The sequence below is a fragment of the Hypanus sabinus genome, chromosome 17 (assembly GCF_030144855.1).
Source record: "Hypanus sabinus isolate sHypSab1 chromosome 17, sHypSab1.hap1, whole genome shotgun sequence".
NCBI classification, from domain to species: Eukaryota; Metazoa; Chordata; class Chondrichthyes; order Myliobatiformes; family Dasyatidae; genus Hypanus; species Hypanus sabinus.
The window spans coordinates 6,727,006-6,743,658 of record NC_082722.1 but is presented as its reverse complement, the minus strand read 5'-3'; the positions used below and the strand labels follow the sequence as shown (position 1 = coordinate 6,743,658).

General features: G+C 42.1%; 1 protein-coding gene across 2 annotated transcripts in view; it reads left to right on the top strand.

Moving 5' to 3' along the window:
* cog4 (component of oligomeric golgi complex 4) overlaps positions 1–16,653 on the top strand; it is a 104,188-nt gene that overhangs the window by 71,517 nt on the left and 16,018 nt on the right. For both annotated transcript variants that reach the window (XM_059992504.1, XM_059992505.1), the window contains 5 exons: positions 430–595; positions 1,848–1,910; positions 5,136–5,252; positions 14,105–14,197; positions 16,423–16,506. In XM_059992504.1, the coding sequence (XP_059848487.1) occupies positions 430–595; positions 1,848–1,910; positions 5,136–5,252; positions 14,105–14,197; positions 16,423–16,506 (523 nt within the window). The remainder of the gene's footprint in view (positions 1–429; positions 596–1,847; positions 1,911–5,135; positions 5,253–14,104; positions 14,198–16,422; positions 16,507–16,653) is intronic.

Genomic DNA, 16,653 nt, shown 5'->3' with positions numbered 1-16,653 from the left:
TGTTTCTGGAGCTATCACAGCTATCGGGATATGTTCTCAGTTTGTTTTCATTCCGCCGCAGTAAGTGGGAAGAATATGTTGTCTTGATGGAGCCATTCAGCGTAATGCTTTAAACTGTCAGCATGAGAATTTAACATACAGCAGGGCGAGCAGCACCTGTGGGAGGAAAGGAGGATTGTCAGCACTTCAAGTAGAAATGACCCAAAATTCTTCCCACAAATGCTGCTTGACCAGCTGAATTGTTCCAGCAGATTGTTGCTCCATATTCAAACAACTGCAGTCTCCTCACCTAAACTGGTTTTGCAATAGCCCAGGTCTTGTGAGTTCATAGCCAGCCTTCACCATTGTCGTACAGTATATTATAAAGTCATACAGCTGCATTATAGCTGGTGATGCTTTGTGATATGTTCCTCTGTTTCCGTTACACAGGGAAGTACTTTATAACAAGCTGCGTATGGGTTTCCCAGCTACAACCCTTCAGGACATACAGCGTGGTGTGACCAGTGCAGTGAACATCATGCATTCCAGCCTGCAGCAGGGCAAATTTGACACTAAGGGCATTGAAAGTACAGATGAAGCCAAGCAATCTTTTCTGGTATTTTGTTTTTCAGTTTGCCTCTCATATTAGGATTATGTGTTGTGGCTTCACCTTTCCTATTACGCCCAGGATTTGTTGGGAAATCAGTATATGGGGAATGATCAGCAGGTCAGATAACATCTAGAGGGAGAGAAAAGAGCGAGTTAATGGTATAAACTGGGCCTACGTTGTCTGTTTTTGTTTCAGATTTCTAGAACCTGTAGTATTTTGTGGAAAATTGTTGGCATAACTTCATACTTAAAGGCTTCCTTGCTCACTGACCAAATTCAACTTTTTTTAGTTGTTAATTTATGCTTTGATTAAAGATGCTAGTGATGAGGAACAAGATGGTGTCCACTTTGCACGTCCAGTTCTAGTAATAGATACATTTAAACTTGCCAAGTGTATTGTCACAAACTTTGTAATAATTTTCTATGGCTACCAAACCCCTGAGGGGCCAGGACCCTGTGCTATATTGAACGCATCATTCCTTCAGGTTCTTGTTGCTGTTTACAGGTGCTGGTTGGTGAGAGCTATCCACTCTTTCTCACTCACTCAGTTTCTAATTCAAATGCTTCCAAGTTCATAGGGTTATACAGTGTGGAAACAGGACCAGATGGCCCATCCAGCATAGTCCCATTTGCCAGCACCCTGGCCAACAACCTTTCCAATCCATATACCAGTCCAACTGTCTTTATAAGTTGTTATTGTACCTATCTCAACCACCTTCTCTGGCAGCTCATTCCATGTACCCAATACCCTTTGTGATTTAAAAAAAAGAAGTCACTCTTAAGTTCTTAATAAATATTGCCCATCTCAGATTAAACTTGTGCTCTTGATTTCCCCAACCCTGGGATAAAGACTGCCCATCATGATTTTGTACACATCTGTAAGATCACTTCTGAGCCTCCTAAGCTCAACGAATAATATTCTACTTCCTAATATCAGTCAGGTTCTCGATTCTGGCAATATACTGGTAAACCTATTCTGCACTCCTTAGCTTGTCAGATGAGGACTAAAGCTCACTTGGCTTGGTGTGTATGAACCGTTATTTACCATAATGTCATCATTATCACACTAATATGATGGCCCATGTTAAATTGACGTATTTTCTGTAAGTGTCACAGAAACCAAGGGCATACTTACAGTGCCTTATTCAGAGTCTCAACCAATCCAAAGTGAACCTTCTCAACCATTAGGGCGATCAGACTCTCACACCTCCAGATGTTCAGTTCTGTGCAGTTGAGCTGTGTGATTTCTTCTCATTTAGGTGACTCTGAACAATGTGGAGCTGTGCAGTGAAAATCTTCTGACCCTGAAAAAGAACCTAGAGGTAAGAGAATTTGTAAAGACACAAGTACAATTTCAAAGATTCAAAGTACATTTATTATCAAAGTATGTGTGCAGTATACAACCCTGAGATTCGTCTTCCCACAAACAGCCTTGAAAGAAAGAAAACCATGGAACCTGTTTAAAGAAAAACATCAAACCCCCAATGCACAAAGACCAAATCACACAAATGACACCAAAAATGAGTGGAAAAACACAGAAGTCATCGAAACACTCCAGGAATACAATAGCATTGGTGAGAGATAGGAACAGACAAGTTAGAAAAGCATTTAATTGTAGTGAGGGGAATTATGAGGATATCGGCCAGGAAATTGGAGGCTTAAATTTGGAAACATGTTCTCAGGGAAAATTACAGAAGAAATGTGGCAAATATTCAGGGGATATTTGTGTAGACCTTCGTATAGGTGCGTTCCAGTGAGTCGGAAGTTATGGTAGGGTACAGGAACCGTGGTGTACAAAGGCTGTAATAAATCTAGTCAAGAAGAAAATAAAAGCTTACAAAAGGTTCAGAGAGCTAGGTAATGTTAGAGATCTAGAAGATTATAAGGCTAACAGAAAGGAGCATAAGAAGGAAATTAGGAGAGCCAGAAGGGGCCATGAGAAGGCCTTGGTGGGCAGAATTAAGGAAAACCCCAAGGCATTCTACTAGTATGTGAATGCTTTGGGGTTTTCCTTAATTCTTAAATTCCTTAAAGTGTGTATGGAACTGGAGGAAATAGCAGAGGTACTTAATGAATATTTTACTTCAGTATTCACTATGGAAAAGGATCTTAGTGATTGCAGTGATGACGTGCAGCAGACTGAAAAGCTTGAGCATGTAGATATTAAGAAAGAGGATGTGCTGGAGCTTTTGGAAATCATCAAGTTGGATAAGTTGCTGTGACCGGACGAGATGTACCCCAGGCTACTGTGGGAGGTGAAGGAGAAAATTGCTGAGCCTCTAGCAATGATCTTTGCATCATCAATGGGGACGGGAGAGGTTTCCGAGGATTGGAGGGTTGCGGATATTGTTCCTTTATTGAAGAAAGGGAGTAGAGATAGATCAGGAAATAATAGACCAGTGAGTCTTAGTTCAGTGGTTGGTAAGTTGATGGAGAAGATCCTGAGAGGCAAGATTTATGAAAATTTGGAGAGGTATAATATGAATAGGAATAGTCAGCATGGCCTTGTCAAGGGCAGGTCGTGCCTTACGAGCCTGATTGAATTTTTTGAGGATGTGATTAAGCACATTGATGAAGGAAGAGCAGTAGATGTAGTGTATATGGATTTCAGCAAGGCATTTGATAAGGTACCCCATGCAAGGCTTATTGAGAAAGTAAGGAGGCATGGGATCCAAGGAGACATTGCTTTGTGGATCCAGAATTGGCTTGCCCGCAGAAGGCCGGTCATATTCTGCATGGAGGTCGGTGAGCAATGGTGTGCCTCAGGGATCTGTTCTGGGACCCTTACCTTCGTGATTTTTGTAAATGACTGGATGAGGAAGTGGAGGGATGGTTTAGTAAGTTTACTGATGACACTAAGGTTGGAGGTGTTGTGGATAGTGTGGAGGGCTGTCAGAGGTTACAGCGAGGCATTGATAGGATGCAAAACTGGGCTGGGAAGTGGCAGATGGAGTTCAACCCAGATGAGTGTGAAGTGGTTCATTTTGGTAAGTCAAATATGATGGCAGAATATAGTATTAATGTTAAGACTCTTGGCAGTGTGGAGGACCAGAGGGATCTTGGGGTCCAAGTCCATTGGAAGCTCAAAGCAGCTGCGCAGTTTGACTGTGGTTCAGAAGGCGTATGGTGTTTTGACCTTCATCAATTGTGGAATTGAATTTAGGAGCCGAGAGGTAATGTTGCAGCTATATAGGACCGTGGTCAGACTCCACTTGGAGTACTGTGCTCAGTTCTGGTTGCCTCACTACAGGAAGGATGTGGAAGCCATAGAAATGGGTGCAGAGGAGATTTACAAGGATGTTGCCTGGATTGGGGAGCATGTCTTATGAGGACACATTGAGTGTACTCGGTCTTTTCTCCTTGGAGTGACAGAGGATGGGAGCTGACCTGATATAGGTATACAAGATGATGAGAGGCCTTGATTGTGTGGATAGTCAGAAGCTTTTTCCCAGGGCTGAAATGACTAGCACGAGAGGGCACATTTTAAGTTGCTTGGTAGTAGGTACAGAGGCAACAGTGAGCAAGAATGAGAGAGAGACTGGTCACCCACAAGCAGACAGCGCTGAACCCTCACTCGCCTTCTGCTCTCATTGATTTCAATCTTCCTTGACACTTTAATTGACAAGAAACGGAATCAATCATGGGCTTGGACCCCATCTTCAGGCTCCTTGGTCTTGAGGCTGCACACTTCACTCAAAACCTCACTGGACTCCCTCGGAGACAGCAATGAGCCGGATCGCTCAATCAGCTCAACAGCACACAAAGATGTTGATTGCAGGCTCCAATAGTAACAGAATCACATTTGAAAGAAGAAGAAGCAGAAAGAGAAGAGAAAGAAACAGTTTCGTCAATTGTTTGTTGGAGGTTGTTGTTGGTTCCATTGTTCACTGGGGCCATCTCCATGCCATATTAAAAAATAAAAGTTTCCATTTTTTTCCCCTCTTTGTTGTAGGAGGTACTGCATCCTGTTGGTTACAACATCTGTCCAGATTTCCATTGTCTTCCATTTTCTTTGCCCAGTCAATTAAATTCACTACCATTTAAAACCTACTTCTTGATGGTATAAAAAATGTCTTCTTTTTAAAAAGCATATATAAAAACAAGCATTTTATTAATATTAATCTCACGGCTAGTTTTATTCCAAATTTTTGACATTTTTAGAGATATTATTGTGAGAGTGTTTCACAAGGGCTATCTCATCAGTGAAGACCAGTGTGGTACAATAAAGTTGTCTGATCTAAGATCAAAGCTGCACCTATCCCTGTCAGATGAATGTAACTGAGTTTCCATTAGGATATTAAATGCATCTCCCTGCTTCACACCTCCAGCTAGAGATGGGCCTGATCGTGGCCTTGCTGTTTTCAATAAAAGTCATTGGATTGAAATTGCTGGGCTGTAACATGGGTGCAGTACTGTTTTTGTGAGATTTCTCCTTCCCTGTGCAGATCTCTTAATGTGAGGGGCAGTTCTGGGGCTGTTGTCAATATTCTACCATCTCTGGGTGTAGTGTAACTACAATAAGTTGAATTCAGAATGTTTCTTCACAGAGTGACTGTACAAAACTGTTGAGCCAAGGACTGGGAGCAGAACTTGCACAAGCAAAGATTGACAGCTGCCTATCAGACCTGGCTGCAGTATCCAACAAATTTAAGGACCTCCTGCAGGTGAGTTGCATGCAGACTATCTGCTCCTGTTCTGTTTCTGCTGTAGCACTTTTGTTAAGTATTGAGGAGCAGATTGGAAAGCAAATTTTGGAAAGATGCAAAAATAACAGGGCTCTTAAACTTACCTAATATTGATTAACACCTCCTTAATGCAAAAGGTTTTGATGGGGCAGAATTTGTTAGCTGTCTTCAGGAAGGATTTCTGACAATATGTAGACAGGCCGACCAGAGGAGTGGCCATACTGGACCTAGTTCTAGGCAATGAACCTGGTCAGGTGACAAATCACTTGGTGGGGTGAGCATATGAGAGACAGTAACCACAACACCATGACCTTGGATAGAGATAAGAGCACATGGTGTGGAAAAGTATTTAATGGAGTGGGGAATTTGGAAGCTGTAAGGCAGGAACGGGAACAGGTGTACTCGGGGAAATGCACAATGGAAATGTGGATGTTGTTAAGAGAGCTCTTGCACGTGGTTCTGGATAGGTTTATCCTATTGAGGAGGGAAAGGATAGTAGAGTGAAGGAACTATGGTTGACAAGAGATGTGGAACATCTAGTCAAGAGGTTTAGGATGCAAAGATCAGACAGGGCTCTTAAGAGTTCTACTTGTGAGATGACATGACAATGGTGGGGTTCATCACTGCCTATAGAGAGGAAATAGTAGAGCTCAAGGTCTGGTGCCAGGCAAAAAGTCCCTTCCTTAGTGTCAGCAAGACAAAGGAGATGGTTGTCAAATTAAGGAGAACTCAAACCACTCCCAGGCAGCATCCACACCAGAACTGGTGGGCTCAAAGACAGTTAGGCTGATCAATACCCCTACCCACTAACCCACCCCACCACCATTACTTTATAATTTCCTGTTAGTCATTTTATGTACAGACTTTCCTGTACTTAGCATTACTTTATGTATTTATATTTACTATGTTTTAAATTTTTGTTTTCTTTATCTTTGTGTGTTTTATTTATAGACTGTGTTGGATCTGGAGTAACTATTACTTGTTCTCCTTTATACTTGTGTACTGGAAGTGATATTAAACAATCTTGAATCTTGAGTAAAGTATCCAGGAAGGGGCTGAAGAAGGGACTTGGGAGAGCTTGAAGGGGACATGAGAAGGGAAGTAGGAAAATCCCAAGGTGTTCTACATGTACGTGATGAACAGGACAATAACGAGAAGGTCTTATCAGGGATCAAAGGGGTAAGAAGCTTGGAGAAGGCAGGAGGAGGAGATTCTTAATGAATACTTTCCTTCAATAATCACCAGTGAGGGGGACCTTGATAGATATGATGACAGCACGAAACAAGCTTATATGTTCGGAACATGCTGAAGTTAAGAAAGACCCTGGGGCCAGATGGGATATGCTCCAGACTACTACAGGAAGCGAGGGAAGAGATTACTGTACCTTTGGCAATGATCTTTGGATCTTCACTGGCAACTAGAGAAGTACCAGAAGATTAGAGCGTAGCAAATATTATTCCTTTGTTCAAGAAAGTTGATAGGGAATTATAGACCAGTGAGTCTTAAATCAGTGGTGGGGAAACTTTTGGAGAGGATTCTTGGGGACAGGATTTACGATAATTTGGGGAAGCATAGTCTGATTAGGGATAGTTAGCATGGCTTTGGGAAGAGTAGTATGTGCTTTATGAACCTGACTGAATTCCTTGAGGTAGGGACAAAACAAATTAATAAAGGTAGAGTAATTAATGAGGTACGTATGGATTTTAGTAAGCCATTTGACAAGATTTCCCATGGTTGGCTCATTTATAAAGCATGGGAACTAGGGAAACTTGGATTCTGAATTATTTTGCCCACAAAAGGCAGAGGGTGGTACTAGATGGAAACTGATGATTGGGTTAGGGTTCCACAGGGATCTGTTCTAGGACCTCTTCTTTGTGATTTTTATAAATGACTTGGATGAGGAAGTAAAATTAGTAAGTTTTCAGATGTCATGAAGGTTGGTGGAGTTGTGGGTAGTGTAGAAGGTTGTCGTAGGTTACAATGGGACATTTGCAGGATGCAGAACCGGGCTGAGTTGAAAAATGTGAAATGCGCCACTTTGGAAGGTTGAGCTTAAAGGCAGAGTGCAAAGTTAATGGCAGAATTCTTAGTGGCGGGGAGGAGCAGCAGGATCTTGGGGATTCACATCCAAAGATCTCCTCACAAAGTTGCCAAGCAAGTTGATAGGTTTGTTAAGAAGGCATATGGTGTTTTGGCCTTCATTAGTCAGGGGATTGAATTCAAGAGCTGCAAAGTAATGCTCAATAAGAGTTCTATAACATTCTGGGTAGACCACATTATGTTCAGTTCTGGATGCTTCATTATAGAAAGAATGTGGAAGCTTTAGAGTGGGTGCAGAGGAGATTTACCAGAGATAGACTTTTTTTTTTACATAGTGTGTTAAATGCATAGAAAGCACTGCCAGAGGTGTGGGTACATTAGGGAGATTTAAGAGCTTCTTTGATAGGCACACAGATGAAAGGAAAATGGAGGACTACGAGGGAGGGAACCTTCAGATTGATCTTGGGGTAGATTAAAATGTCAGTACAACATTGTGGGCTGATGGCCTGTACTGTGCTGTAATGTTCTATATTCCGTCACTTGCTTCCTGTGGAGAAAGCTCTGGCCAGTGATTTCTACAAATCACCAACACTTTGAACTGGGTTGCAGGAATTCCTATGAGGTCAGAAACTGGGAATCGTGTCATGGTCATTCAGGATGTTAGCTGATGGTTTAAAATCAACTCTTTGCATTTGTCTTCTGCCAAGTGCAAACTGTCAGACAACAGGCCCAACACCCTACGTGGGTGAAACGAATCACAGCCCAGTCTATTCAAAAATTAAAGTAATCTGAATTTCTACTATCCTTAGACAGTTATGATGGTAGCAAATAGAGCATGTGAGGTTATCCTAGTACTGGCAGCAGTGGCAAATTATAAAATGCCTCTGTTACTCTCATAATATTTTTGCCTTGAAGAAAAAAGCAAGTAAAACCCAATTTTAATTATTATAGAACATTTTTTATCTCATAAATTTGTAAGTCAAACTAGGGTAGGTTTTGTACAGTGAATGCTGTGGAGCAGAGGGAGTACAGGTACATAGTTCACTGAAAGATGCATCGCGGTAGATGGTGGTGAAGAAGTTGTGGCACACTGGTCTTCATCAGTTAGGGTACTGAGTAGTGGAGTTGGGATGTTGTGTTGTAGTTGTATGTGATTTTGCTGCACTTGACAGTTTTGGTTATTTCTGTTACAGGAAATGTGTCATTAAACAGAGTGTATAAAACATTTGTGAGAATATTGCCAGGATTTGACCTGAGTTATAAGGAGAGGTTGAGTAGGCTGAGGACTTTGTATCATGGAATATTTGAGACTCAGGGGTGATCTTAGAGATGTATTAAATCATTAGGGCATAGACAAGGTGAACACAAAGTCTTTTCCCCAGGGTAAAAAGGAATCAAAAATTAGAAGGCATAGGTTTAAGTGAGAAGGGAAAGAGACCTGATGGGCAACAACTTCACACAGAGGGTGGTAGGTTTGTTGAATGATCTGCCAGAGAAAGTGATTAAAACAGGTACAATAATAAACATCTAAAAGACATTTAGATAAACATGTGGGTAGAAAAGGTTTAGAGGTATATGGGGCCAATGTGAGCATTCGGGACTAGCTTGGTCAGCATGGCCCAATTGAACCAAAGGGCCTGTTTCCTTGCTATATTACTCTTTGACTCTCAGTTTTCTAAATAAAGTGAAATGTAATAGGCATATTCTTTGCCATAGTATTGTCAGGTTGACCTGTGACATCCAACATGTTCAACAACCAATGAATACCTCTGAAGAATTCCAATGCAATCCTTCAGCAAGTCTTGAGAATGATGAAATAATGAGCTGGTAATCATAATCATCACAGGAATACAGGATAGATGGGGTTTCAACATTTCTTTTGATAAATGGCACCCCTAACAGTGAGGCATTCTTTCAGTACCAGTTTTAGCTTTTGTTATGTGCTGTAAAGAGGGTTTTAAACATGCCTTAACACTTGGCCAAAGCTGATTTAAGCTTCCCGTGGCTATTCCCCTCAACAAAAAGTACAGTCGGCCCTCCTTATCCATGAGGGATTGGTTCTGGGACCCCTCGGGAATACCAAAATTCGCGGATGCTCAAGATCCTTATTCAGCCTGTCTCAATGCACTGGACCTTAGGACCCAGTGCCAGAGATCTGAATCTGTAGTGTTTCTGTTCACGAAAAGAATCACAATAACGATTGAAAATAAAGTGGAAATAATAAAGCAATAGGAAAGAGGTGAAACACAATCGGTCATTGGAAAAGCGTTAGGCTGCAGTCGGTCAATGATCGGAACAATTTTAAAGTATAAAGTGAGAAAGGCCCTGCCCTGATGAAAGCTACAATTATTACTCAGCAATACAGTGGTTTAATTATTGGGTTTTGGGGTTTTGGGTTTTGATCCTCCACATCAACCCACCACGGATGGATAGCACTCTAAAGCGGTCTGTCACTGGCTTGCACTCGGGAACTTCCGTTTCTGAGCCTGACGCTGAAACATACGTTCTTAAGTGTTTTATATGCATAGAAAGCTAAAATATATACTATATACAAATGCAAATGTTTGACTAACTGACGCTAAATAATACCGGATGTACCTGTTCCGACTTACTTAGTAAGAGAACTTCCGATTTTTTTTTGATCCCGATCCACGATAACCCACGCACATCCTCCAGTATACTTTAAATCATAACTAGATTTCTTATAATACCTAATACAATGTAAGTGTTATGTAAAATAGTTGTTATACTGCATTGTTTAGTGAATATTGACAAGAAAAAAAAGTCTATACATACTCGAACAGCAAGCGCTGGAAGAGCACTTCCAGGTTTTCGCGATTCGCGGTTGGTTGAATTTGCGGATGCAGAATTCACGTATGAGGGCTGACTGTATACCGATTTGGATACTGTTGGCGGGGGGGATGACTTACCTGGGACAAGCTGTGGCAGCCGGATCTCTGGCACTGAGTCTGGTTTTGCAGTGCAGAAGGGAGGGGGGAAGAAGAGGAGAGCGGTAGTGATAGGGGACTTGATAGGAGGTTCTGTGGTCGTGACAGAGACTCTCGGATGGTTTGTTGCCTCCCGGGTGCCAGGGTCAGGGATGTCTCTGATCGCGTGCATGGCATTCTGAAATGGGTGAGCAGCCAGATGTCATGGTACGCATGGGTATCAATAACATAGGAAGAAAGAGTGAGGAGGTCTTGAAGAATGAATATAGAGAGCTTGGTAGGAAGTTAAAAAACAGGACCTTGAGGGTAGTAATCTCAGGATTGCTACCTGTGCCACGTGCCAGTGAGGGTAAGTGTAGGATGCTCTGGAGGATGAACATGTGGCTGAGGAACTGGTGTAGGGGGCAGGGTTTCAGATTTCAGGATCATCGGGACCTCTTCTGGGGCAGGTGGGACCTGTACAAGAGAGACGGGTTCACCTGAACTACAGGGGTCCAATATCCTTGCAGGGAGGTTTGCTAGTGCTGTTGGGGAGGGTTTAAACTAGATTTGCAGGGGGATGGGAACCAGAGTGCCAGAGCAGTTAGTGGAGCCGGAGTGAAAATAAATGTTAAAAGTTCATGCAAAGTCACAAATAGAAGGGTTGTGTGTGGTGGTAATAAACTGAGGTGTGTATATTTCAATGTGAGGAGTATTGTGGGGAAGGCAGGTGAGCTGAGAGCCTGGATTGACAGATGGAATTATGACATTATAGCCATTAGTGAAACTTGGCTACAGGAGGGGCAGGGCAGCTCCAGGGTTCCGTTGTTTCAGACATGATAGAGGCAGAGGGATGAAGGGTGGGGGGTGGCATTGCTAGTCAGGGAAAACGTTACAGCAGTGCTCAGGCAGGACAGAATAGAGGGCTTGTCTACTGAGGCCTTATGGGTGGAGCTGAGAAACAGGAAAGGTATGACCACATTAATGGGGTTGTATTATAGACCACCCAATAGTCAGCGAGAATTGGAGGAGCAAATCTGCAGAGAGATAGCAGACAACTGCAGGAAACATAAAGTTGTGATAGTAGGGGATTTTAATTTTCCACATATTGATTGGGACTGCCATACTGTTAAAGGTCTAGACAGGTTAGAGTTTGTAAAATGTGCCCAGGAAAGTTTTCTAAATCAATATATAGAGGTACCTACTAGAGAGGATGCAATATTAAATCTCCTGTTAGGAAATGAGTTAGGACAAGTGACGGAAGTGTGTGTAGGGGAACTCTTCGGGTCTAGTGATCATAGCGCCATTAGTTTCAACTTGGTCATAGATCTGGTCCTCGGGTTGAGGCACTAAACTGGAAAAAGGCCAAATTTGAAGAAATGAGAAAGGATCTAAAAAGTGTGGATTGGGACAGGTTGTTCTCTGGCAAGGATGTGATTGGTAAGTGGGAGGCCTTCAAAGGAGAAATTTTGAGAGTGCACAGTTTGTATGTTCCTGTCAGGATTAAAGGCAAGGTGAATAAAAATAAGGAACCTTGGTTTTTGAGGGATATTGGAAATCTGACAAAGAAGAGAGAGAGAGACAGATGTATGACAGGTATAGGCAACAAGGAGGAAATAAGGTGCTTGAGGAGTATAAAAAGAGCAAGAAAATACTTAAGAAAGAAATCAGGAGGGCTAAAAGAAGACATGAGGTTTCTTTAATCCTAAGAGCTTCTACAGGTATATTAAGAGCAAAAAGATAGTAAGGGATAAAATTGGTCTTCTTAAAGATCAGAGTGGTTGGCTATGTATGGAACCAAAAGAAATGGGGGAGATCTTAAATGGGTTTTTTGCTTCTGTATTTACTAAGGAAACTGGCATGGAATCAATGGAAATAAGGCAAACCAGTAGTGATGTCATGCAACCTATACAGATTAAAGAGGAAGAGGTGCTTGCTGTCTTGAGGCAAATTAGAGTAGATAAATCCCCAGGACCTGACAGAGTATTCCCTCGGACCTTGAAGGAGACTAGTGTTGAAATTGCAGGGGCCCTGACAGATATATTTAAAATGTATCCAGGGGTGAGGTGCCAGAGGATTGAAGGATAGCTCATGTTGTTCCATTGTTTGAAAAAGGCTCTAAAAGTAATCCGGGAAATTATAGGCCAGTAAGTTTGAAGTCATTAGTACATAAATTATTAGAAGAAGTACTAAGAGATAGGATCTACAAGTATTTAGATAGACAAGGACTTATTAGGAAGAGTCAACAAGGCTTTGTGCATGGTAGGTTATGTTCAACCAATCTATTAGAGTTTTTCCAGGAGGTTACCAGGAAAGTGGATGTTGTCTACGTGGACTTCAGTAAGGCCTTTGACAAGGTCCCACATGGACCTTAGTTAGGAAGATTCATTTACTAGGTGTACGTGGTGAGATAGTAAACTGGATTAGATATTGGATCAATGGGAGAAGTCAGAGAGTGGTAGTGGAGGATTGCTACTCTGAGTGGAGGCCTGTGACTAGTGGTGTGCCACAGGGATCAGTGCTGGGTCCATTGTTATTTGTTGTCATCTATGTCAATGATCTGGATGATAATGTGGTAAATTGGATCAGCAAATTTGCTGATAATACAAAGATTGGAGGTGTAGTGGACAGTGAGGAAGGTTTTCAAAGCTTCCAGAGGGATTTGCAACAGCTGGAAAAATGGGCTGACAAATGGCAGATGAATTTCAATGCAGACAAGTCTGCGGTATTGCACTTTGGAAGTACAAACCAAGGTGCAATATACAAGGTAAATGGTAGGACACTGAGGAGTGCAGTAGAACAGAGGGATCTGGGAATACAGATACATAATTCCCTAAAAATGGCGTCACAGGTAGATAGGGTTGTAAAGAGAGCTTTTGGCACATTGGCCTTTATAAATCAAAGTATTGAGTATAAGAGTTGGAATGTTATGGTGAGGTTGTATAAGACATTGGTGAGGCTGAATTTGGAGTATTTTGTGTGCAGTTTTGGTCACCTAATTACAGGAAGGATATTAATAAGGTTGAAAGAGAGCAGAGAAGGTTTACAAGGATGTTGCTGGGACTTGAGAAAGTGAGTTACAGAGAAAGGTTGAATAGGTTAGGACTTTATTCCCTGGAGTGTAGAAGAATGAGGGGAGATTTGATAGAGGTGTATAAAATTATGATGGGTATAGATGGAGTGAATGCAAGCAGGCTTTTTCCACTGAGGCCAGGGGAGAAAAAAAACAGAGGACATGGGTTAAGGGTGAAAATAGAAAAGTTTAAAGGGAACATTAGGGGGAGCTTCTTCACACAGAGAGTGGTGGGAGTGTGGAATGAGCTGCCAGTTGAAGTGGTGAATGCAGGCTCACTTTTAACATTTAAGAAAAACTTGGGACAGGTATGAGAGAGGTATGGAGGGATATGGTCTAGGTGCAGGTCAGTGGGACTAAGCAGAAAAATGGTTCGGCTCAGCCAAGAAGGGCCAAAAGGCTTGTTGCTGTGCTGTGATGTTCTATGGTTCTATGTAATCGGGCTTTGCATGATTGGTGAATCTGTGGAATTTGTTACCACAGGTGGCTGTGGAAGCCAAGTCTTTACGTATATTTAAGGTAGAGGTTGATAGATTTTTGATTGGTCAGGGCATGAAAGGTTATGAGGAGATGGCAAGAGATTGGAGCTGAGAGGAAAATTGGATCAGCCATGATGAAATGGTGGAGCAGACTCCATGGGCCAAATGGCCTAATTCTGCTCCATGTCTTATAGGATATTGAACCATGATCTTGCCCTGAAGAGGTTTGTGACACAGTTGAAATGTCTGGCAAGAATCCATTTGCTGTTATGATGTTCAGTATGCGTCAACGGTTTGGATTTTGTCTTTCAGGAAGGCTTAGCAGAGCTCAATACCACAGCTATCAAACCACAGCTAAAGCCTTGGATAACTGGGTTCCTCTCCATCTCCCATAACATTGAGGAGGTAAGAGCAATTAATCCAAGCATTAACCTGATGTACTCTTCATTGTAGTTAACTCCGAGCAAAGGGATTTGCCTGAGCCCCCCTGTAGTGTAAATACATGCAGTCTCAGAATTAAGGTCAAATCATTTAGTTTGGAGCTGCTAGTTGACTAGTTTGTTCTATAAATCTCTACAACATCATTAAATGCAAAATCTCTCTGTCATTTCTCCTGGTGTGTAGAAATGTCATCTTGCCATCTAGAAACACGATATTTTACTGCTCCACGTCTAGCAGTCTATTAATCCCTCACTGCTGGTGTTCTTGTCTCTAACCATTGGAGACCATCCTCCACTCCTTATCAATGAATACTTTTTGATCAAATGTAAAACCAATTCACTTACCATGTATAATTCATAGGACATCCCTCTTATCATTTCTGGATGCTCATATAATCATTGCTATTGAAGCTAAGACAAAATATTAAAATCTTCCTGTCCTAATGTGGAATTATACTGCTTTTATTGCAGTGGGATCTAAATTAGGGTTTCAATAGGTACATTTAATGTCAGAGAAATGCATACAATACACACCCTTAAATTATTTTTCTTCACAAAAATCCATGAAAACAGAGGATTGCCTCAAAGAATGAATGAGGGATAAATGTTAGAACCCCAAAGTACCCCCCCCCCGCCACCAGCAAAAAGTATCGGCACCCCCACCAAGCACTCAAGTGTGCAGCAGAGCAATAATGAAGACAGACTTGCAGTACCACAAAGACTACTCTTCCACCCAGTAATTCGACATACCACAGGCTCTCTTGCTCCCTGATAAAGGAAAAAGGAGTCCCAATTTCACAGTGAGAGGGGAGACATAACAAAACGACTCACTGATTTATGGTGTTAAAAGTCTGTTGCGCCACTTTTTCTGACGTCTGTGCCCAAAGAATTCAGGTCCCTGGGCACACAGCCAGTAGCCAGCTCGCTGCATTTGATCTTCCGTGTACTCTGCGACATATCAGGCGGCATCACCAGCCTCAAATCAGCCTGTTTCCAGAACCATGAAAATCTGACACCCTGAAGGCATGCTAGTTTTCCAGGCCACGTTCTTGGCATATCAAAAAATGGCCAGTTCTGAAGCCCTGAGGGCGGGTCTGATTTCCGCAAAGAACCGAAGTCAGCGAGTAACTCCAGGTCACGGTCTTTAAAAGAACCTTGAAAGGAGAAAAAAAAATATCAAAGGTAGAAATAAAGCTGTTTCGGAAGATGCAAGCAAAGGAATCGCTGTTTGGCACCATCATCCTCCTAAGCTCCACCCACAAGAGCCACAAATTAAGGAACTCTCTATTGAACAGCACTGTGTGAAAACTCTCACCAAGCTGGGCACAGTGATGCTTCTAGTAGGGCCACGGCCTTGCAATGCCAGAGACCCACATTCAGTCCTGGCCTTGGGGGCTGTTTATGTGGAGTTCACATGTTCTCTTTGTGACCACTGGGTTTGCTTCCCACATTTCCTTTGATGTCCGGGTTGATAGGTTAATTGGCGATCCGATTTCCAAATGGATCGTGAACGCATGAATGCTACGTTTTTATATTCCTTGTAAATTACAGTAATTTTTAAATGTATTGCACTGTACTACCACCACAAAACTAACTATTATATGACATGTCAGTGATAATAAGCCTGATTCAGACTCTGATTCACTATACATTCCCTGGAGTGTGTAGGTGAATGCCAGAATTCTGGCAGTGGGGGGGGAGGAGGGTGAAATTGATGAGGAATCAAACGAGTCGTATTCATTCGGTGACTGATGGTTTACGTGGTGTTGTTTGTCCAAAAGTGTTTGTTTCCATGTCATTTTCTCTCTGAATCTGGACAGCAGCAGTTCAAGAACATGGCTCGCCACCACCGTCAGGGACGTTAACGATGTCCGTTTCCAAATGTTACGTAAATAACATTAGCAGCTACTGCTGCAGCAAATAAAATCTCACGTAATGGACTTAATGCCTCAATTGCCGATGTTTCTTTCACATGCATAACATCCCAGAATGCTCTGATAACAATCTGTGCTTTTCTGGATTATGTGAAATGGATCCAGAGTGTTCTGCAAAAGTGATGATGGGCAACCAGGCAAGTGAGCATTAGTCCCTCATGGTTAGTCCTGAAAAATCATATCAAGAAGAGTCGGTTGCTGGTTTGGGATATTCCAAGATACAGTCTTTACACCTGCTTACTTTATTTTGTTCCAGGAGGAGTTTAATGATTATGAAGCCAATGATCCTTGGGTCCAACAATTCATTCTCAACCTGGAGCAATTAATGGCAGAATTCAAGGTAAGTGTGCAACATTTTCTTAATGTTCACAGCATGAAAAATGCAGCTTCCCAAACTGATGGACTTACTGTACAGCAGTAGTGGGGAATGTCATTGGTATTCTCATGTTTTGTCCCATAGATATTAAAGAGCTTATGACTCTGCCTT